The sequence below is a fragment of the Acanthochromis polyacanthus genome, chromosome 7 (assembly GCF_021347895.1).
Source record: "Acanthochromis polyacanthus isolate Apoly-LR-REF ecotype Palm Island chromosome 7, KAUST_Apoly_ChrSc, whole genome shotgun sequence".
Taxonomy (NCBI): Eukaryota; Metazoa; Chordata; class Actinopteri; family Pomacentridae; genus Acanthochromis; species Acanthochromis polyacanthus.
The window spans coordinates 6,142,478-6,167,283 of record NC_067119.1 but is presented as its reverse complement, the minus strand read 5'-3'; the positions used below and the strand labels follow the sequence as shown (position 1 = coordinate 6,167,283).

The 24,806-nt window shown below is 37.5% G+C and overlaps 1 protein-coding gene across 1 annotated transcript in view; it reads right to left on the bottom strand.

Annotated features, from left to right (window-relative positions):
- Window positions 1-10,418: 10,418 nt before the first annotated feature.
- The window catches only part of ppil2 (peptidylprolyl isomerase (cyclophilin)-like 2), a 50,147-nt gene continuing 35,759 nt past the window's right edge, over window positions 10,419-24,806 (bottom strand). The window contains exons 15-19 of the mRNA XM_051951037.1: window positions 24,569-24,686; window positions 23,645-23,701; window positions 15,736-15,808; window positions 15,118-15,180; window positions 10,419-13,219 (exon numbers count right to left, since the gene is read on the bottom strand). Of these exons, the coding sequence (XP_051806997.1) occupies window positions 13,037-13,219; window positions 15,118-15,180; window positions 15,736-15,808; window positions 23,645-23,701; window positions 24,569-24,686 (494 nt within the window). The 3' untranslated portion in view covers window positions 10,419-13,036. The remainder of the gene's footprint in view (window positions 13,220-15,117; window positions 15,181-15,735; window positions 15,809-23,644; window positions 23,702-24,568; window positions 24,687-24,806) is intronic.

The following is a 24,806-nucleotide window of genomic DNA, read 5'->3' as shown; positions in this document are numbered from 1 at the left end:
TTGTTATTACTGTTTTTGCTATATATCGGATTTATCTTTAGCTTGAAATTGATTCTTTTTTAATGTTGTGTTGTAAAATACTGCTTTTCTATGAATATAATTCCATCACTGAAACCCTGTGGAACCTTTGAACGAAAGCAAAACAATCAGCAGCAGATGTTTTCTTTTTATGACGGCCACAGGACACAGAGAAAATATCATTTCAGTCTTCGATAAGCTGTGATCTTTTCACAGACAGAATCACAGAGATACAGACAGCTTCCATCCACTTTACAGGGAATCAAATTTAATTTCCAGGTATTTCAGTCCAAAGAATCAAATGTCTTTTGTTTTGCTGGCGCCTCTAAATAACATTTGGTGTTATCGTCACGGGCAGAAAAACAGAGACAGGAACTGGAGGAGATGTTGTTTTTCTCCTGTCTCCCTCAGTGATGTCATCCCCATTCAGACTCTGCCTACACAAAGTCGTGGCAGCGCTCAGCATCCACTGTCGCCATGGCTACAGCCCTGCACCCACCACACTCCCCTCGGCGCCTCATTGGTCGGTGCGTCGGACTGACAGGCCAGCCGACCAATCGGAGAGGCGGTGAGTGATGTCATGGAGAGAAGGGGACGGAGGCAGAGATGCATATCGAGGAGCAGAGTGTCAGAGATCTTCTGCTGACGCACCAACTTAACATGCGAGGACAAAACATTAGCATCGCCTCTGAGGGGAGCAGGTGACGGCGGACGACGGGGTCTGGAGTGTTTTACAGCTGTCTGGAGAACTATTTTAGTACTAATAGAAGCACTTCAATCCAAGCTGAGCACGGTGTGGGGCATTTTTGGGTGGGGTTTGGCTTGAAGTGGCTCAAAATATTACAGGACTGAGGCTGAACAAAGCTTCTCTGAGGCTCTGAACTGAATCTGATGACAATTCTACAACTCAAAACAAATAGAAAGAGCCGAGTCAGATTTATACTGTATATGATCTTTACAGCAATAACAGTTCTTACAAAACTCACAACAAACACCGTAGATTCATGTTTTTGCCTGTGTTTTCAGAATGACAGTCCAACAGCTGACACTTTCTGGTGGTTTTAAGCAATCACAAGTTCTCACTAAGCGCTCTAATCGTCATTTCTAGCAGCGCAAAGAGTTGTGCTTGGTTGAAATAAACCCATTAACTGTTTAGCACCATATAAATGAATAGGACATATCAGCAACGACTGCATTTAGCAGCTAAAGTGAAAATATTTCTGTCCCATAGAGGTGGAGACCAAATCAGAGTTAAAAAAAGACCTTATAATTTCATTAAGTAGCCACAAATACAAGGCTAAAGCTGCTTTTCTGACATATGATATCTAACATTAGTGCTTATGTTACAGCACCCTGTCATTTATTTATAGGTCACTTTTCCTAATAAGGCTCCTCACACCTTCATTTAAGTTAAATAAGGCCAGCAATACTAGAACTTACAAACATATAACAAACTTAACATAATAGTTTTGCATATATTTCCACAATGGCAGTCCCACAGCTGACTCTTTTTAGTACCTTTAAGCAACCACAACTTTATAGCAGTTCACACCGATGGCTCTAATCAACATCCAATAACAGAAACAAGCTGTTTTCAATATAAATACACGCAGTACTCGGTCAATTAGGAGCTAAAAAGACAGATATTTCTGTTTCATGGTGGTGGAGACCAAAACAGAGTCAAAATATAGACTTTATATTACATTTGCATCCATTGAATGGACACAAATGTGACTCTAAAACTGTTTTCTGACAGGATGTGGAACATTCTCATCCTCATTTAGCAGCTAAAGAGGCAGATATTTCTGTCTCATGGTGGTGGAGACCAAAACAGAGATAAAACAGACGTTTTAATTTCATTAGCAGACCACAAATATGACTCCATAGATGTTTTCTGACATGGGATACGCAACAGAACTACTTCTTTTAAAGCATTCTGTCATTTATCCATCCATCCATTCTCTATACACCGCTTTATCCTTACTAGTGTCGCGGGGGGGGGGGGGGGGGGGGGGGGGGGGCTGGAGCCCATTCTGTCATTTAGTCATAGCTAATTTTTCATAATTCTCTTCACACCTTAATTTAGGTTATTTTTTAAGAATAATGTCAGCAAGAGTACAAATAAGAAACTTATAACAAACACTATAATTTCTGATTTTTGTGTATATTTCCACAATGCTAGTCCCAGAGCTGACTCTTTTTAGTGCCTTAAAGCAACCACAATTTCACAGTAGTTCACACTAATGGCTCTAATCAACATCCAGAAGGAGAAACAAGCTGTTTTTATAAGCTGTCTTTTGCTCTCTATGATCTTTCTGGACAAATGCTGGTGCAGAAATGGAGAAAAATCAAACTTGTGCCGTGTTCAAAGTGCTACATAAACACTAGTAGGTCTGACCTAGTAAGATTACCTCTGTGACTTTTACAGATAAATTAGCAAGATGCTAATTCAGACATAAAGGTGAAATATTCAGATGTCTTCAAATTAATGTTTTTTTGGCCAATACTGTAAGGTCATCTTGCATTTCTTCATCTTTGTTGCAGTTCCTAGTTTGGTTTAATTCTCTAAAAAGTTGTTCATTGCCATGGATTTTGTGTTCCTACATTACAAAATTTAGCAAAGGTGATATTTGGTGACTATATAATTTGATATCCACAATAACTAAATTAGTTTGAGGGCCATTGCTGGTTCAGGGGCTAAGTTTATATCCCACTATAGGAAGCCTGCCAACCTTTTAAAAACTCCTCCAAGAATAACAGAACATAAAAACATAACTGACGTTTACTAGGCAGTTAATCGGACTGAATTACCATTTGGTTCACTTCATTGTTCAGTCTGTCCTTGGACTTATGTTGGCAGATTTAAACTTTAGAACAGGTAGCAGTCGCTGGGAAGAATTAGCATTTTTCACAACAATTTGTCCATCTCTGAAGTCCACTTACAACCATTTTTACAGCTCCATCATCCATGCTTGTTGTCCTTTTTGTCTCACTACTTTTTCTGGCTCTTGCACACTCAATTACACCTTCAAAGCTCTGACTGTCACATTTATTTTCCAAGTGGGAAATCTGTGATTTATATGGATGGTGGCAAACACCACTGGATGCACAATGGGTAAAGGGTTTATTTTTGTTATTTTGGCTGAACAGACCCTTTAAAAAGTCCATTTGCTGCTTTCTTATTTCTCTATTCCTTTTTGGTTACTGTTTACTGCTGCAGCCGCTCAGTTTTCCAACAGTAATTATGATCATTTCGTTTCATCTTGTGTCTGATGTGCACAAAGGTCTGGTCAATTATGTTGGGAGCTCTCAGTGGCCATTTTGATAATTCCCCGCCGCCCCGTTCACAAAGAGAAGCTCACAGAATAGCCAGCAAAATGTAAAAAGTGTTTGGGTGAAGCAGCATTGTTTGTTTCAGAGCCTTTCATGTCGCCTCTTGAAAGCCATCAAATTGCCTGGATGGTCCTTTTCACACAGAGCCAGCAGCTGCCTCTGCTGCTTAGCAATACAAAAGAAAGCATCAAGAGTCTGTTTGTTGTTTTGGGTCTCTAGAAAAAGTAAAGCATGTTTCGCAAGTAGACACAATGGAACAAATGATAGCACAGTTGAAGTTCCATTTTACTTTCCGAGGCTTCACATGATAAGTGGCATCTTAGAAATAGCTTGTTCCACTGGTAAAATATGACGAATAAAATTTTTTTCCCCCCTCTGCAGCTCTGGAAAATCTGATTACAGATACCCAACATTGTTTTCAATCAGCTCTACCAATTCACCCAAACACTTCTAAGCATAAAAACAATCAATGTAGAAGTTAGAACACAACTAGAATGTGGTTGTAAGCAGATAAAAACTAGACATTTTCTATTGAAATTACATTTAATAATTGTCCATAAAACACCCCTCGCTTTATGGGTATCAGGAGGTGATATTTTCCATGTATGTTGTGTTAGAATTTGTTGTAAAATTTCCCCTTTCCTGTGTACTAATAGTTAAGTTTAGCATTAGCTGCTAACAGACCAAACTGACAAAGTTAACGTTAGCTTGCTAATAACATCAGATAAGTTATAATTAATTTTCAGGCAAATTTTGAATTGTGAATATTTATAACTGATACACACATTTCTCCATGTATGTTGTGTTAGAATTTGTTGTAAAATTTCCCCTTTCCTGTGTGCTAATAGTCAAGTTTAGCATTAGCTGCTAACAGACCAAACTGACAAAGCTTACGCTAGCTTGCTAATGAAATCAGAAAAGTTACAATTAATTTTAAGGCAAATTTTGAATTGTGAATATTTATAACTGACTCACACATTTCTCCATGTACGTTGTGTTAGAATTTGTTGTAAAATTTCACCTTTCCTGTGTACTAATAGTGAAGTTTAGCATTAGCTGCTAACACAACAAACTGACAAGGCTAATGTTAACTTGCTAATAACATCAGATCGGCTCAAACTGTACAGCTATTCATATTTTTAAAAAAAAAAAGTTTTATACTTTTACATCTGAAAACGGCATACTTAGCTGAATGAACTAACTGATGCTAACATTTGCTTGCTAATAGCATCAGTTGTAGGTTGACATATGCACATTTCGTTCTAAAATCATGAATTACTCATTGACAGAGACGTTTTCATTGTAGAGCAGTTGGCAGTTAAGTTTCTCTTTTCCATTTTTTATGCAACAGCTCGTGGTGGTTGTTGTTTTTTCTCCTTCTCTTACACTAGCTTTATCTCATGCATCTCATTTCAAAATCATTTATTGTACTTGTCATGTAAAGTAATAAGATCAGCACAAGTAAAAGCTCACTACGACTCAACACATTTGTCATTGCAGGACATAATCTAAAATAGAGTGAGGATGGAAGCTTTTCTGACAGTGGAGGGCTTCAGTGGTTCACTTCTTCATCTCTCTCTGGACTGTGTAACATCATAAATGTTTTAGATTAAAAAGCTGCTGCTCAGATAAACCCTTTGCCCTCGATGTGGTGCAGAGAAGAAGGCAGTGCAGAGAGTCGCGGATACCCCCTTTTCCAGGACAGGTGATTCATTTCCTTGTCTTAAAACGTAACAAGTGATCTCTCTCACTTTCAGCACAGTGAAATGGTTGCTGCATGTAAAATGGAGGGCCACCCCGCGAAATGAAAGCAGACAGACAGCTGATGGTTGTAATTTAGAGGAGGAGGAATGTAAAAAGGCCTGAACACTGCTGCTGACAGCTGGTCCCTAAAGGGCTGGAAAGTCTGAAGGTTGGATGTTAAGGTTTGGGTTCATTTTTAATAAACAGCAGGTTTTGTTCAAACACACAGCTGACAGAAATTATGTTTCACACAGTTAACGCCACTGTTTCAAGCTGTGAGTGAAATCCAGATGGAAATAAATTTGATGTGTAATCAAAGACTGTTTGTATTGTGAGTCATTTCCAATGCAGCAGAGTTTAAATACTTATTGAGTACTGGAATGTGTACCAGCAAACATATCAACTGTGAAATGTTGAATTATTTGTCTGACTCTTGAGCTTGCTTGCTGGCTCTGTAATTAGAGATTTCTTATTTTATTCATGCAAATTTACTCAAAGAGAAAAAAGGATGAGGGTGCATGAGAGGAATTTAGAGCTTTATGTTGAAAGAAAGTAGAAGTTTTTGGAAAAAACATAATCTTATTTCTTCAGTATGAGCAGGCTAAAGCACAATCAAAAACTCAACACTCACCTGTGTCCATACCCTACTGATCAAAAGTTTGAGATCACTTAGAAATGTCCTTATTTTTGAAAGTAAAGCAGTTTTTTTTCCCAATGAAGATAACATTAAATGAATCGGAAATACAGTCTAGACATTGTGAATGTGATAAATTAAATGGTAAATGGAGTGATTTTTAATGGAATATCTCCATAGGGGTACAGAGGAACATTTCCAGCAACCATCACTCCTGTGTTCTAATGCTACATTGTGTTAGCTAATGGTGTTGAAAGGCTCATTGATGATTAGAAAACCCTTGTGCAGTTATGTTAGCACATGAAAAAAGTGGGCTTATTCGTGGAAAACATGAAATTATCTGGGTGAGCCCAAACTTTTGAGTGGTAGCCTGCTCATACTGGGAACTTCAACTTAGGTAGTCAAATATTTCTTACATTACATTTCTTACAAATGCCGTCTTTCTGAAACAAATCGAGACACATCTGAAAAGTTAGAGCCCTATGTTACATGACAACTTATGTTAGTGGAAAAATCTGTGTATATTTGTTTAACACAAAATGATGGATGGAAGGCTCTAAAGAGTTACTGAAACTGGCATGCTAAGGCCTGAGCCCAATCTCAACACTCAGTAACTTAAAGGCACATTCTAGCTAAATACAAAAGGGCCCTGATTGAATTTTTACACACTAATATGTGGATTTTTGTAGGTCCATATATCTGCAAACATTCCTGTAGGACATGACCATAGTTCACAGCAAAATCGTTGATGTATGAATGTGATTCTCCTACCTCAAATCAAACCAAATCTAGATGGTGTAATCCTCCCAGAAGTATCCATTCATCCATCCATCCATCCATCCTAAGACATCTACAACAGCATTTTGACCAGTTCAAACTTGATTTAAGAGATCTAAAAGAACACTGTAGATATCTTGAAGTTAGATTTATGACCTGTCAGGACTAAACTCCAGATTTTCGAAACTGAAATTACAACTAGTCACAAGCAAAACACAGCTACAGCCAAATTGTTGGTAAAGGTGATGAGAAACCCCATAAACATGAATGCTAAAAGTATTTGCTGTAGGGAAATTTCTGGTGTGGATATCCGAAATGTTCTTTTTTTTTTTTTTTTTTTTTAAACTTGGATTAATGAAATGATTAGACATATTAAATATATAACCAGTCTAGCGACTAAAGGTTGAAATGATTTGCTGTATTATTTGTTCATCTTTATATACAGAGAAGACAAAAATCCTCAGTTTAAGCCATAAAACATGCTATATAGAGTCCTGCTCTGGAAATTTAAAGTGGGAATGTGGACATAAGCAGGACTATGCTTTTAAAAGGTAGACATATTCCTAAATAGTGTAAAAAATCTGGAAGAAGATGCTGAACTAGACCACAATAACTGTCCTCAACACAACCTCTCCCCGGCTGTATCACTGCTCATGTCTATTCTCAGGAGTCGACTTCAAACGGAGGCCTGAAATAAAGAGACGATGATGATGATGTCCACCGACTCACATTTCCATTTTATGCACGTACGCTCTGAGACTTCTGGTCACTCTTTATTACAGGACCGAGGAGGTGTGGAGATGACTTTATAAAGACAGTGTCCTCTACTTGGCCTCTTGCAGGAGATAAAAGTGGACTAATGATTACAAGTAGTCAAGCTGAGTCAAGTGTCCTCTAGAACAACTGTATACAGAACATCCCATAACTGGAGCTGCTGCAGACAGCTGTTACTGCCTGTTTAAGTGTGTTATCCATAATAAAACTAGACGCTGGACAGGGCAGTAAATACCAAATAACTCTCCGGTCTTCCTTTGCTGAAATAAAACAAGACATTGTGGGCAATGCTTTTATTGGCGCTCAGAAGAGAAGATTGATACCAGTTAAATCTGTCTGTTGTAAGGTTATAAGACTTAAAACTGCTTAACTGTTTATATCTTAGGGATTCTAACAAAACGACATCATTTTTGCCGAGACAAGAGAACTATATACAACACTGCACTAGGGTTTATTGCATTGCAGTTGTTTATAGTAGTGTTCCCTCAGTTTCTCAGTCCCCGTTTTATCGTCATTTATAAAATTATTATTTTTGGACGGTGGGAAAAGAGTGTTGTGTAAGTTCACCTCCACTATTGCACTATTTCTTAAGATTTTCTTGCACTGAAAAGGAGAACCTTTCCAATTTCGTTATACATTGTATAATGACAATAAAGCATATTCTGTTCTATTCTCCTGCAGCCAACAGACAAGAAATAACAACTTTGCATCTTATCTTAATCATTAAAAACTGGCAATTATAAAGTATTTGAATCTTGAATATTTCCTATTTACACTGACTTTTCCTTCTAACTAATAATTAAACCAGCATGTCCTAACCTTTTTGGCTCTTAACTCACCAAAAGTACATAAATATAGCTGATGGAAACTACTCACTAATAACACCATTTTCAACAAGTCTATAAACAAAGAAAAGCAGTAAATTTTTTCATCTGAGAGGTTGGAAAAGGCAAGTACTTAACATTTATCCTTTAAAATTACAGGTTGAGAATAAAGAATTTCAATTTGAGCATTTTTTTAAAACTGAGGTTTCATAAGAGACATTTTTAGTTACCAAATGGTCAGAAATACCAGGAAAATGCGGAGATAACAGTTTTGTCTGTGTCCTCAACATTTTTTCTTGAGATACCAAACCCTTAAAATGGATTTACTGGTAAACCGTTTTTCTGAGGGTGATGTTATTAATTCTTTAGGTCTTGTAACATATAAAATTCTCAAAATTTGGCCTAAATAGTGCAAAGACCCAAGTTTTGGATCCCAAATAACATATAAAGTCCTTAATTACAGCCACATTAGAATAGAATAGAATAGAATCACTTTATTCATCTCTGAAGGGAAATTCAGTATTTCTCTTCGGGGAAACATTAGCTCCACAAATAAGACACACGGCTTTACCGGCAATGTCAACATACATAAACTCAGCCTCCCATCGCTTTGAAAGTCTCCGTTTTCAGAATCAACTTTTCTTTTCGCCATTGTTAAAGGCATTATGGAGGATGTTTTTTTTGTTTAATTTGTCTGATTCACATAAAATGAATATACTGACCTTTAGTGGACTGTATGTATGGTTTCTAAAATAAATAAATAAATAAATAAAATAACTGTGGACATGGCAGAACCTGAAAAACATCAGCCAATCAACACGCTCGGACTGAGGTGTTTGCTTTGCTCCCTTTCCTGTCAATCAAAAATCTTCCGGCTCAGGCCTAGTTATGTAGATTACATACGGCTTGGACTTAGTGTTTTCTGTATGTGTTGCTTTGGTATAGCTTCGTAGTTAGCTGGAGACTTGTTTTGCTCATCTTTTTTTACATAATGGCAGATAAAGATCCAGGGGGACCCAGCCGTAAAAGACAACTTCACGAGTCCTACGCAAGTTTCTGGAGGGGGGCGTTTCTTTGTAAATGTTAAGGGGGGGGTTAGAGAGAGGTTGTATGTGCGCATGCTACGTTCAAAGTCGTAGGAAATTAAATCTCCTCTAATGCCTTTAAGGGCTAGCTTTGACATTACAATAGGGTTGCAGACAATAACAGACGCTTGACTTAAATGAGACGAAAACGTTCCCAGCTAACCTATCATTCGGCAAGGCTAGGAACACTAGGCAAGGCAACTGTTGCACTGCATTATGGGATCTGTAGTTTGTGTGTTATCAGCGCTTCATATCATCGGGCCATAATGATAATAATAATAAATCAATGTAAAATGATCTCGTGGGCCTTGAGTTTGACACGTGCCTTAATGTATGTACGCCCATGTTTACACGTGTAACCAATAAACTGGTGTATTTTTAGCCTCCTCTTGGACACTTGGGTGCATTATGTGAACAGAGAAGTGTCTAAAGTTACTGTTTTCTTGTTGCTTCTGCGTCTCAAGTCGCCCATCCATTCCCTGCAACAACCACACGCCTCAATTATTCATTCAATTAGTGACTTCGGTGTCCCAGAACCTGCTGGAATTCATTTTCCGCTGGCTGGAGAACGAACGACTCGGTTTTAGCACCCCATGTGTGAAAAGGATAATCGTGTAGGTCAGGAAGTTCAGTTTTGGAGGGCACCAACTTCATTTTCCGCCTCTCCTGTTTACAAAGCTTAATCCCGCTCAGACAGGGCAGACGGCGAGGACACTCAAGGGTGCATTCATTCAGGTAAAAGCCCAAAGCTTGGCAACCGCTGCCAGCAGCTAAATAATGAGGCTCGAGTGCAGCAGCATTAGGCCGATAACCGAGCATCCAATAAATTATGCGTTATGTGACACAAGGGTGCCATCACAGATACCGCAGGTTCAACCAGCACAGCGAGATCTGAAAAAAGAATCAACAGCACAGCTTCATGCAATTACACAAGATGTTTTATGACGTTCATAACTGATCTGTTGATTCAACTGTCATAATGCTGAGGAAATAAGTGTTATTTCAACAATTTTTAACTAGTATTTTTTGAACAGTTTACTGTTTATTTCCAGATTTATTTATTTATTTTGAGTTTAGCTTCTTCTACTCCGATTATTCCATCCCTGTAGCCTACAGCGCCACCTTCTGACGACACTACACAGCCCATTTTATTCACTTCAAAGCAGTTCATGGAACAAAAAACCAACAGTCTTCAAACTTTGAGGAACATGTAAAAAATGAGATCAAATCTTTATCTATGAAAAAAATGTAGCTTTAATAGATTAGATTCACAGGATGCAAGAAACACTATTGGGAGATGACAGTTGATATAAAAACCTAACGTATGAATGAAATTAATTCTGTTTGCGCTCAGGTTGATCAGTTAAAGTTCAAACTGGTGGAAGCTGCATCTGTCGGTGCTACCAGGAGCTGAAGTCTCCAAAGCTCGTCTTCCCTTTGGACTTCTTGGCTGCTGCTCCACTGGTGGATGGACCGCTGTCGTCTTCAGCCGCTGAACGTTTCCTGGAGAACAAGGAAGACGTCAACATAGTATAAATATTTTGATTAATTATTGGTGTTTAAAACATCCCAGGAGAAGTTTTCAAATGTCCTCATTGTTTTAACCAGCAGTTTAAACTCTAAAGTTCCTATATTGTCACACTGGAGAAGATGGAGTGTTGAAGGTTTTGACAATTTGGATTTGGGAGGTCTTCAAAATTCTTGCAGTTTTTGGAAGACTGTGAGGACTTCTTGTAGTTCTTGGGGTTAGGATTTTGAGACTTTAAAGTTTGGAGGTTTTACATTTTTTTCAAGCCTTGAAAATTTTGGTAGTCCTAGACATGTTTTAAGGACTTTAAGGACTTCAACATCTTGAAAGTGTTTGTGGTTTGAAGGTTTTGGAGGTCTTCAAAATTTCTGAGTTGGTGTATTGTCTGCAAGTCTTTTAGTTTTTTCAGGTCTGCAAAATTTGGAAGTCCTTGGGCTTTTGAAGTCTTGAAATTTCTAAGGTTCTTGGGGTCTTGAAAGTTTTGTAAATTTCAAAGGCTTTGGATGTTCCATGGTTCTTGGCTTTTGAGATCCTAAAGATTTGAAAAATTAACTTTTTAAAAACAGCACCAATGTCGAAGACTTTCAGGTGTTTTAGATTTTGAGGTCTTTAATCTTTCAGGTTTAAACGTTTTTAAGGACATGAGAGTTTTTGAGATTTCACATTTTTGAGGTTTTAAAGGAAGCTGAGTCTTGAAGGTATTCAAGGTCTTACAGGCTGGTCAGCATTTTGTGGTCTTGGAAGTTTTTTAAATTTCAAGGTTTCTGAGGTCTTAAGGGTTGTGGACAACTATGATTCTGGAAGTTTTGGAGGACTGGAAGATTTTCAGGTCTGGAAAGCTTTGGAAGTCTTTAATCTTTGAAAGTTTTTAATTTCTTAAAGGTTTTTGAGATTTGAGGTCCTTGAAGTTTTGAAGGTCTTGATAGTTTGGATATCTTGTAATTTATGGAAGTTTTGAAGGGCTTCATGATTTTGGGTATTTTAGTATTTTTAAGGTTTTGGAAGGTGGAGGTCTTCGAAATGAATGATCAAAGTCAGCCTGTACACAAACTCTTCCTACAGAACAAACATCAGGCAGCTAAAGACACTCACTGACTTTTTCTCTCAGCTGTTTGTTGTTAAGCGGTGAATACTGCTCCATCTGTTTGATGTGAAGAGCTGCTTAAAGTTTTACTATATATGAGAGAGGGGTTTGGAAAAGAGCAGCGAGACACAACAAAGGAGTTAATGTGCAGCTGGGAAACCAAAACATTGATCTAAAACTGGTCTGAAGAGCTGAAGAGTTGGGGATTAGGGCAAATATAAAACCCTTATTTGATGTAGAGAGAAGAATAAAAGTCATGTTGAGTCACAATTAAGCAGAATAAATGGTCCAGACTATACTTAATGCTTTAAGTTCGTGCCAAAACATGTTTCTAGCATTGTGAGTCAATTTTAGAAGTACATAACAGTCATCGTCTTGGAAGTCTACAAATGAAAAAGCTGGCCCATTAAAGGACCATTAATATCTGCTGAAAAATCAAACATGCCAGAGTTACATTAAACTGTCCTGGAAAATGAACAGACTGTAATTTAAACCATTAATACTGACATGTTCTGCAAAATGAAATGAAATGATGTGATGACAGGAGCAGGATGATGTTGGGTAACTCATCAAGAGTCTCATCATCATTTCTGAACACACCCTTTAGCCAAAGTACAATATCTCCAGTTCAGCTAATGCACCCGAATTTTGGACAATGACAGTAATTTCAGTATCTCCACAATCGCTACAGGGTTCATACGGTGTGTAAAGTGAACATCATAAATGAATTTAAACATAAAACCACCATAAAAACCTCTACGTGGCTAAATTTATTGGTGCAGAAGTACAAAAAATCTACTGTTCTGATCTCTTCTGAGCGATAAAATTCAGCTATAAGGTGCAAGATCATTCTGAATATTATCCCAAAACAAGAGAAAGTGAAGTGAAATGTCACATAATACAACACCATGTACCTAAAACTCAGCAAAAATATGCTCCGGATAATAAACCTGAATTATCCCCATGGGGGAGAACTGGTAATCTTCTCCATAATTGGCAGTTTTTCACATTAGGCTTGGACCCCATTCTGCGGTGCTATGTCGCTACGCAATCATGTTTATCATCCATTCATTACTGTCCTTTTTCACAAGTCGCTACCATCAGAATGGGAGAAAATATGCAGTAAACTTTCCTACTTTTTAATCCAAATTCTGCCAACAGAGTGGAGTAAATATTCAGGTTTGTGCAGCTGTTACATACAGCACAGTGGTGCCCAATGGATGAGTCACTTCAACATTAAAAGCAGTTATTTAGTATTTCAAGTTGTGTCCTTACATTGTGGAGGGGTTTGATGTATTTCCCAATGCCTTCTTTGAAGGTCTTTGGCGCCTGGTCCTCCTTGGCTTTCTTCAGGGCGATGCTGGATTGCTGCTTCTCCTCCTCCTGCTTCTGAAGCTCCTTTTCTCGCTCCGCTGCAATCTGAAAGGCACAAATCACGTAAATCCCCACAAGTGCAAACCAGATGCGAGGATGGGGAGGTTTCCTTAATGATCTTTACTCTCGTGTTGAGAGGTTTCTGACATGTTGGTGTGGATCTTATCTGTAAGATGCAGACAAAAACCTCTCTAAACTTATAGTACCAGTGGCATCCTTACATGGGCCAGATTCAAACTGGACGTTACACTCAGAACATAAACAGTGCAAGCAGGTATTAAGAGCAATGCAAGTTTGTTACTCCATCTATTTGACTAGACGTCGATGATAGCATAATAGTGCTACATATTGGTGGCAGATATTTGGCTAAGCTTTGAGTGCTAAAGGTGTTTGAGGTCTAGAAAGGTTTGCAGACTTTTGGTCTTGGAAGGTTTTTCAGTTGTTGAGGGTTTGCAGCCAAAGTATGCAAATTTTGAACAGTTTTCTTAACCAATAATCTCCAAGGCATGATTAGTTGACACAAAATGAACTTAATGGTGACCGTTTTGTGTCCTGATCTAGCCACTTCGAATGCTTTTTGAAATTACTGCTCAGTTTATATCTCTTGAACAGCTGTTCTAAGGGAAAGGACTATTAGCCACTGCTACATTCTTGGGACACTTTAGCCTATAAGATCAAGCATTACAGAAGACTGTGTCATGGTGCCCATTGCGAGCTAATCTACCACAATCTTTTCTGTTTACCAACACGGAACTCTTGAGAAGCAGAAAAGATTATGGGAGTTGCAGGGTTCTCACCAGGATTTTTTTTACAGTGTAACGGCAGGTCCTCCCGCACGCGCAATAGCCTTCATTAAATCTCGCGAGCGGCCGGCCCAGATGTCAGCCAATGAGCATCACGCAGATGCTCCAAATGCTCGTGATTTAGGTCACTATTCACCATACATGGCATCACGGAAACAACCGAGACATGCTAATTGCAACCCCGAAATTGGAAGCGACTCTTAATTTTAGACAGGAACGGGTCAATCGACAGGAAAGTATGGCTGAGGTTGGGAGACATAAATTAACCTAGATAGGCACCCAGTCGATAAAAACAAACGCACATGGCATTATCTGTCAAAATAACAGCGTAGCGGCCCTAATCACAGCGTAATCTTTTGAACTGACAGAGTAGCGTTCCGGTACGACAGTGTAACGGGCCGTTACGCTGAAATGCGCTGGCGAGAACCCTGAGTTGAGCTAGTAATGGGCACCACAACAAAGTCTTCTGTGAAAGCTTTGGCTGGTAGGCATTAAGTGTCATGGAAGACTGTCATGGTGCCCAATGCTAGCTGAATCCTCACAACGTTTTCTGCGTGTCAACATGGACCTGACAGTACTCTGAGTGATGCCTCCTCCCCCTGGTGGAACAACCAGGTTATATAGCTAATCTTTTTAAAAAAAAAAAAAAAAAAAGCATTTTCTGACGTGAATGTCTTTTGTCTTCTGTCTTATTGGTTAATCCTTTTTTCCTCCTTGTATGTATTTAAAAAAGTTTGTGATATCGTCTGAAATGAAACATTTTTAGGATGATAGATTCTTCAGCTGCATTAAATAAAACAATAACCATTAAAGTTAAGTGATGGCATTAAGCTTATGGGGTAAATATTCACCAGAGAAGATAAAATGACACAAAATCATAACATGTACATAGAGAGAAGGAACTGTTTATCTGTACTGCTCATCCCTAATGTCAACATCCTTAAATATCCTTAATGACAATGGCTTGCTGTGTATAATTAACCTCAGACAAATGTGCTTTAATACAGATCCACTTTGCACTCTAAGTACGCACACTATGTAGAAAAGAAAAGTGCTTCCTGTGTCAGTGCGCTACTAAAAATATTCTTGGTGCACTCTGTGGGGAGAACAAAATTAGTATGAAGTCAGAAAAATTCAAACCTCAGCATCAGCCTCTTCGTACGGGTCCACAAACACAGTCGTACTGATGATCTTGATCTCCGACTGTGAAACAGAAAGTCACCGTCAAATGATGCGTAAATGATAAAATATCTAAAATGTTAAGTTCCATCATAATCTGCCACACACTAAGATAGAAAATCAAGTTTCTGTTTACAGGATGATTTTTATTTTATTTTTTTTTGAAGAAAATGACTTTTGGCATCGACATGAACCCAGAAAAAAACAAATGTGGCTGCCTTTGCCGGTTGTAAAGCAGCTTTATGACAACATTTCTGCTCTGCAAACTGAACTTAGCACCTCATTGGTATTTCAAGCTCATCTTTTACTGGCCTCTGCTTCACTTGTAGTCTTACTACCTGACCTTCAGATGATCCATGTAAGGGTCAAAACGACGCCATGGCACTATGACCGAGCCTTGCTCCTTTCTGCTGCTTTTAAAGTTTCCAATCTTGGAACTTTAACTGATTCTACACCTAAGCTCTCTCAATTCCTTCTGGACCAGGAAGTCAGGTAAAGTTCAAAACTGTAAAACGAAATGTAATTTAACAAACCTGTTTTTTCTGATTCCTACATTTAGAGGTGAAAGATAGACTCTACCTTTGGTTTGTCTGTTTTTGGATCACTTTCCACATTCTCCATAGCTGTGAGGGTCTCGAATCCACCGACAACCCTAAGGAGGAACAAAAAAAAAAAAAAGAAAAAAAAGAAAGATATTTCATTTATTAAGATGACAAGTCCTCCATACATCCATACAGCAGCAGGAGAGACCTGGTCGCCCCACGTCGAATTGATCTTCGACAGGGAAGATGAAACGAGGGCAGCACATCTGTCACAATGAAATATATGATGAAAATGTAATGATTAGAGACTTAAGGCTGCTGGATAAATTCACAGCCAGTGCAGCCATTTTTACCATTCAACACGACACGTCTGAAGTGAAGACTGATGTGCTCAATCATGACAAGAGCGCTGTGGGCTGATTTCAAGGAGCACGATGAAGCAGAGCTCCAGTCCCTGCGAGGTTATCCGTCTAGATTTAGAGAAATGAACTTTATTTGACTCCGCGGCCGACCTTCCATGGCAGGAAGGTGTGAGAGTTTAACAACGGAAACGTGTCAAAGAGCAGGAAAAAGGCGTCATTCGTGTGTATGTGTTGCAGCAGGTAAGAAGATGAAATACGATCCAGGAAGTTCAGTCTGAGTCTTTTTGAATGCCAAGACTTCACACTGGAGTCCTTTGAGGCATTAAGCTATAACGGTAGAAAAAAGTTGCAGCCTATTTCAGGAAATGAGATTTAGAGACAGAGATGTATTATAAACCAGGCTTTTTACTGGTCAACATCAACTACTTTTCAATATAAAATACCATCAAGTAGTTATTAAATATGTAGGACTATAAATTTTAAATGATTTCTCAACCAAGACAAGTCTTTTTTCTCATGTTCTTGTCGTTTTATTTCTTTTTTGCCTCGCTTGGTTTTTGTCTTATTTTGTAGTTTGTTTTGCTTTATTCGTTGTTTTGTGTATCATTTTTGTTGTTCTGTGTTTTTGTCTCATTTGTGTTTATTTGTCGCTTTGTAACTTTTTGTCTCATTTGTTTTTTCCTCGTTTGTCTGATTTTGGTCTTTTTTTCTTGCTTTGATGTTTTGCATCTCATTTTGTATATTTTGTCTTGTTTATTATCTGACTTGTCATTTTGTCTCATGTTTTTGTCGTTTGCGTTTCCTTTTTGTCTCACTTGTGTTTTTTTTTGTCTTTTTTTTTTGTTTTCGTTTGTTGATTTTTTCTTTTTTTTTGCTTTTTTTTCATTCTTTTTTTTTTTTTTTTTTTTTTTTTGTCTTTTTTTGTTTTTTTTTTTTGTCCTTTTTTGTTTTTTTTTTTTTTAGTCATTTTGTGTTTTACTTTATTCGTTGTTTGCGTATCGTTTTTGTCGTTCTGTGCTTTTTGCCTCGCTTGTATTGTTTGTATGTCATTTTGTTTCTTGCTGTTGTCATTTTTTTGTCCCATTTCTGTCATTTGATCATTTTGTTGTTGATTTCAAATTTTTTTGACTACGTCTGTCTATTTTCTGTTTTGTTTCATATCATGTTTGTTTTTTTTTTTAACCATTTTGCTTCTCACTTTTGACATTTTGTGTCTCATTTTTTAAGTAGTGAAATGTGAACATTTTCAGAACATACGTTTTTAAAAATAAAGGAAAAATTTGGAGTTGTCATTATTTAACGACTAGTATGCTATGCTTTTAATGGTCCGATCCACTTGAGATCAAATTGGGCTGCACTAAAATGAGTTTGACACCCAGTATTACATGTGTGAAATTTTGCCATAATTCTTGTATGATTTTTTTCAGTTACAGCCCAAAACTTTGGAGGACTTTTGACCACCAAGTTCATCCTTGATTCTAAGTGAATGTCTGTGTCAAATTTAAAGAAATTCCCTCAATATATACTTGGGATATTATGTTTACGACAACAGGACGGATGGGAAAATCCGAAAACAGCCTACACATTTAAACTGTGTTATCATCTGAACAGTTTTGTGGTCAACAAAGAATAAGAAAGAAGGACAGTCAATGAGAAGTCAACAAGAGACTAAAGAAGAATGTTAAACTAAAGCCACTCTGAGACCTGCACTCCTTTCTATTAATCTAACATGACAGGAGTCTAAACTACATGCAGTCACACAACGACGAGGTACATCCATGCGACTGTACTTCGAGTTATGTGAATTGATTTGAGGAGGACTTCTTCACATTTCAGAATCAATATTAATCTAAAAACATCAAAACCCCTCTCTCATTCACGTCGTTCTCCAATTTATTACAAGCTGAAATGCCCGTAAAATAAAACTGTACTGTGATGAAGACAGTAACAGGTTGGTTTAAAAAGATTCACGGATAATAAATGTAATCCAGGTTGAAGCTTAGTTTTTGCTTTCCAGCTGTTTATACAGGAGTTTTTCTCTGAGGTTTATTTTAATACCTACAGTGCTAGGATCCATTTAAAGAAAGTTTTGCACATTTATGCACATGGAACAACCGCAGCAACTTCATTTATTAGTTATAAATTATACCCGACAGGGAGACAGGATTGGTTTCGTAACTTCGGTTAGAGTTAAATCATTTCGTATATAGCGAATTTAAATTTAATGTTTTTATTTTATTATGCATTCAGCTATTTGATGTACAGTCAATATTGAGCATGGACAGTGGACTCTGTCACTTTGAATGAAGCGTGAGCAACCAGTAATGTAAATATGACTTATGTCTAAATGACAGATTGATGAAGAAAGCAATGTTGCAGCTTCAATGTTTGCAAAGAGCTTAAATGAGACCAAGTGATTGCTTTTAACTTAATAAGGGTTGTATTTGTCATTTACAAAAATTGGAATAATGGAGACTCATCTTTTTAAAAAAAAAAAAAAAAAGCCCCAACATCATAAATGATGAAAATCAAAACTATTTTACAACAAATTTTAGTCAAACTACTAAAACAGCACACTACCAACATCTGCAAGTCAGGATTTATAGATATATTAGTCTTGTATATAATGATTTCTTCTGTCTTTTGTCACTTGAAGACAACAAAATTATGCGTGATACATATCAGCTTTAAAGATGATTGGACAAACTTGACAGCAAACAGTTGCTTACTTAAATACCTTACAGATGTGGAACAACAACATTCATTTGGGAGTCATCTGATGAATTTAAGTCCACTATTAACTCTCTTTAAGCTCTGCTTTTGGTCTCAACCAACTCCAGAGGGGAAAAAAAAAAAAATCAGCCTCTTTAGCTATTAAACACCATTCCTGACCAGCTAGTTTCCAACTTTTTCTGCTGTGTAGTCGGTTTTAAGGAAGAAAGCTCACTTTTGCAGACAGAATGAAGCGATAACAGTGGCCGAAAGTGACTGTAAAGCTGCACCATCAGCTATTACTACCCCCGTTCATCACTGTAAGCAACCTTTTTATGCTGTCAAAATGGAGCGACACAATAATTTTGATCACGTCTGCTTTACGGCTGCAGTGTTGCAACCTAACTGATTTAAAAATCAATAAAGTGCCTTCGTTCTTGAAGTCACATAAGACGATGAACAAACCGTTTTTTATTGGTATGTGTGTGAAACAAACCCGTGCGCAATCATCTCTTGGGTTTCTATATAACCAGAGGATGTCATTTACCGGCTGAGGGATTTGTGCAGACCTCATTATATTCCTCAGTCAACAGCGAACACGGGTTTCAGTTAAAGGCAAACATTTATAGCGCTTCTTATCAGCACATTGGCTTTATGGTGTAAACACAGCAGAGAAAGAGCCGGCAAAGATATAGAGTCTGTGAAAGGCTGAAGGAAAGAGGCGATCTGTTAGCAAGTCCCCCGCTGCAGAGCACTTTGAGAAGTTGCTCTCGGTTTGCTCTTTAAACTGCAAACTCTTTATCCAGCTGCTCCGGTGGGGGCCCCTGTTGGCATGTGGAGAGAGCATTCACATGCTATCAGTAAACAGCTAGCGGGGGATGCTTCTCGGCCACATGTGCTCGGCTTCCACATGTTCAGACCAGCGTAGGAGCACCCACACTTACCGACTCACTGACCTCACGATATCAGCAAATCTAAAACTCGCACTGCCTCAAAACTTTCAGTTCACTTCAAAATGCAATTTTCTTTATCAAGGACTGTCATCTCAAGCCTGTTTCCCACATTCACTTTAAGATCTAAACACTCAGGAAGTTTCTTCAAACGTCTGACAGGATTTTTAAGCAATTTCGAGATCGAAAGCTGCGATAGTTCTACAAAAAGCTGACAAAACTATCTGGACAACAAGTGTCTGAAAAGTGGATAAAGATCCTCTATAATGGTAAAATGATCTATTGTTAAATAATTAATTTTCATGAAAAATGTTTGAGAAATTGGTGTTGGATAAAACCACAAAGCCAGGTAACTGATTAGTCTCTTGCTGGATTAGCCAAAACAAAGTCCTTTTGCATATTAATGTAAGGATATAAAAATCCAATACTACCATTAAAGCAGCTCTTCTCATTTTTTCAGGATTACACAATTAAATCTGCATTAACGTGCAACTAATATACACTAGGTTTAATTGCTCCACGCAGACTTGTCAAAACATTTCAACTTCTCAAAACAATTTCTACTGCTTTTCTTTGCCATGGGTAATAGTTGAGCACTGTTTTTTGACATTGCAAAGACCAAACAAATAACCATAAAGGGAAAAAAAATGGATGGTTCTTAAAGTGACCTAATGCAACACAAGGAATATTACAGAGTGTTAGATCCACCACAGTTTGAACATGTGGCAGGGCTGTAGTTTCCAGGTCATTTGGTTGGTCGTTAAGTTTTTTATCTGATCAAATTCTCATTAGTTCAACTATCACTGGTGCTACTGTCATGAGGAGGAAAGAACTTTATCTACTGTCTTCCGGGATTAATTCAAGAAACCTGTGAGATTTTCTAGTCGTCGCTTTAATGTACTGCCAAAACTACTTATGTTTATATTCTGAATTTTTTTTAGACTAACAGGTCGAGTGCACTCAAGTCACAGTTGACTGTTTTGTTCATCTACAGAAAATATACATATTAGTTGAAGAATAGATACCATTTTAGTCCCTCAAGACTTTCTTCGGTTGGCGACAGCTCTATAGTCTTGAATTTCCCTTGGGATTAATAAACTATCCATCTACCAACCTATCTACCCATCTATAACTATCTATCGTTCAACCCATCTTTCTTTCTGCCCATCTTTCTACCTACTTATCTATGTACCCATCTACCTCCCGACCCTACCTACCTATCCATCCGTCTACCCATCTTTCTGCCAATCTTTCTACCTACTTATCTATGTACCCATCTACCTCCCTACCCTACCTACCTATCCATCCGTCTACCCATCTTTCTGCCAATCTTTCTACCTACTTATCTATGTACCCATCTACCTACCTACCCATCTTTCTATCCATTGACCCATCAACCTTTCTATCTACCCATCTACCTACCTACCCTACCTGCCCATCCCTCTACAAATCCATTGACCCATCTACCTATCTACAAATCCATCGACCCATCTACCCATCTTTCGATCCATCTACCTGTTCATCTACCCATCTATCTATAGTAACCTTATGATACACATTGCTTTTAGTATAAAAATGAAACATTTGAACAACCTGTATGAGAATAAAGACTTCTGTTTACAAGTGGTGTCCTTATTGTCTGACTTATTCAGATTCTCCAGCATTACCGCCATTAGCATAGAAAAACAAAGTCAATATTTAAAGGTCCCATCAAGCAGGAAAAAGACCTCTGTCAGGAACACTAACACTATTTTTTCTGTTTGTATCCTGAAAAGTTACAGTACCACACTGGCGTAAGATTATTTCTGCCTGTTTATAGAGTAGAATAAATAAAACCTTTTGCCAAAATAGATTGTTTTTGAAGCATCCTGGTTGCCTTGGGGTTTAAGGCACTGACCATGAAGTGCAGCATCACTGACTCAAGTCCAGCAAGAGACTTTCGTTGAATCTCGTTTCCCATCTTTCCCTCTCCCTTTAGCTTCTTGCAAGTGTTTGACAAACAACATAAGACATTTAAAGATGTCACTTTGGGAATAATGACAGGCATTTTTTAATACACTAAATGTTTTAATGAGTTAATAAAACAAAATAACTGATTCACTGATTAAAACTGGTGAAAACAGCAGCTTTAAAGCCTAAAGGAACAGACTAATTTCAACTAAATAGAAAAGATTTAGGATATAATAGCACATTTGGCACCATTATATTCATTCTATTTTCAAAATCTTTCTTAATATCTGTGATTTTCCAGTGTAGTATTACTTTATCTTACGGAATTAAATATGCAACTGATTAGGGCTGTGTGACAAATTGATTTGTGAGAAAAGCTTCTCAAATAAAAGTAAAGTACAGGAATAATAATTAAAAATGGAAACATGGAAATGCATATATGTGGTCAGAAAAAAATTATTTGGCTGTCCTTTACCATCATATTAACTGAAAAGTTTCTGTCAAGTATTCACATAGTTGACAGATCAGGTTGAGGAAAGCTGCACCATGGTTCCCACTAAATGTGCAACAACTACAGTCTGTCGAGTATAAAAAGCTGCATTCAAGGTTAAACCAGAACCTTTTTAAGTGTGTTGACCATGTGAAGAATGAGTCACCTGAAAGCAACCCGAATATTTTTAGACGACGGCCAAAGCTTTCTCCAAAAGACGACCATTTAAGATCAGGCTCAGCTCAGCTCAGCAGACAGAGAGTGAGACATCAGTTAAGATTCAGCTTCTGCTAAATTTTTCACCGCTTTCAGACAGAAGTGCGACTGAAAGTCAAAATATGGTGTTCGCTGTCTGGAGCTTCAAAAGGAACAGAATGTGTGATAAAGAATTTGATAAAAACAGGATGAGAAAGTGAGATGCAAAGTCACAAAAAGACTCAGAGAAAGAAGTTTAGAAAATGGCACCAAACTCTCTGGTTCTCGTTGGGACAGTCGCCTTTCAAAATGAACTACACAAACAGACAGGAGGCTGAATAGGCAGAGTAAAAGAACAACAAAAAACAACAAAATCTGTCCATTTATGAGAGAAAAATGGAGAAAGATCTTAAGAGCTTGCTCTCAATCAGGCAAGTTGTAATTGTTCTTTCATGTCAGCTGGTGTTGGTCATGTTTCATGCTGTCCAAGGACAAAACAATTGACCAGTAATGTGAGTTAAATGTTTGTAATATCAAAAAGAATGACAAAAATTCTGACATTTAGACTGTACTGCAGGATGTGTCTACAAGAGCAGAAGGGAAACAAGTATGGAACAAAAATATAAATACATACTACCATTCAAAGGTTTGGGGTCATCAAGACAATCTCACACTTTCATCCATGTGCTAACATAACTGCACAAGGGTTTTCTAATCATCAATGAGCCTTTCAACACCATTAGCTAACACAATGTAGCATTAGAACACAGGAGTGATGGTTGCTTTAACGGTCATGTACATACACATATCATTCATATATATCCCTATATCCATTAGCATAGCATGTTCATTGCACCTGTACAGTACGTTTATACCATTCCAATAATCTGTATATTATGTCAATATCCATTCATATGTATCCCTATACTATGTCTATGTGCATAGTATGTTCACTGCACCTCCAACTGCATATTATAATCTGTAAATATGTGCATAGCATCTCAATATTTGGTGCATTATGTATATAAGGAACCATTCGTACTTTATGGTTATGTCTCATTCACCCTGTATATCTCTGTACGTCCTGTAAATCTTACACTTGCTTCTTTTTGCATTTCTAGTTAGATGCCAAACTGCATTTTGTTACCTGCACTTGTCCATGTGTAATGACAATAAAGTTAAATCTAATCTAATCTAAAAAGCCGGCAAAGCACTTAATTTAGAAATGCCTGAACGCACACAAAAAGGTGATTTAATACTTACGGAAGAAAAGAACACAAAGTTTACCTGCCAAACACTGTGTGCTTCCTGTCGAGGTAGGTGCAAGACCGGAATGTGATGAAGCTGAAAGAAAAACAGAGCAAAAGCAGCGTTCTATTAGCACAAAACAGAATTCAGTTGACAAATATGTGAAAACTACTGCAAGGATTGAACAGAAAAAAAAATAATGCGTAAAAAAAAAAAAAAAAAAAAAAAACCTTCAAAGGAGTCATGTATTTCAGGAGTAAAAGCCATGTCTGTTGGCTTAAGTTTAATTAAATATACAAAACAACAAAAAAAGGCACATTTATGAGGCTTAAGATTAAGCAAGGATAACACTAGTGACCACTTCGCCATCATTTTTATCATTTATAAGCAGCAGATAACCAGAATAAATCGTCTTTAGCATATCATAATGTGGATTTGAGGACACTTTGAGGTCCAAATGACTACTTTAATTTCTCTTATAAAGACATGTTTAATTATTGTGTGATCTATTACTTTTTTCATTAGCATTTATAAAAGAATGGAGGTTTAAATAAAGCATCATCAAGGATGAAACAAACAGAAAACAGTTTCCGTTTTGCTATATTTGTACTTGTAGGGTAAATTATCCCCCCAAAAAACTTCTTAGACATATACTTTTCTTTCAGGGGACAAGTTCAAATGTTCAAGTTTCTTTTATTGCTTTAAAAAAATGTCATATTTTTCTTACTAAATGCCAAAAAAAAAAGCAAATGCTGTAAGTGTGCATTCAATATATGCAACACATTTTTCTCATTTTATTCACCTGTGGGGCCTCAACAAAGAAATCAAAGGAACAAAGAGACAGAGAAAAACAAAACACAATTCTCTGTTGGCTGACTTCCCCAACACAGAGCGACGGTTAAAAGTTTAGTAAAGAGTGTTTTTTTTTCTCCCCCTTTCTTTTTTATTTAAAGCATTTCTTACAACTGAGACTTGTTGGTGTTTGGACCCGAGTTGGCCATGCTGAGAACCCCCCGGCCGGTGTGAGATAAGTTTGGTCGAAACTCATCCTTGAAAGGTTTCCCCCAGAAAGATTCACCACCTGGGAATGAAGACAGAAAAGGGGAAAGAGAGATGCAAAGGGTGAGGATATAAAATTAGAAATAAGTCAGCTCTTGACACTTTTTATCTGATTACTGTTTCATAAAATACCGCTGCAGAC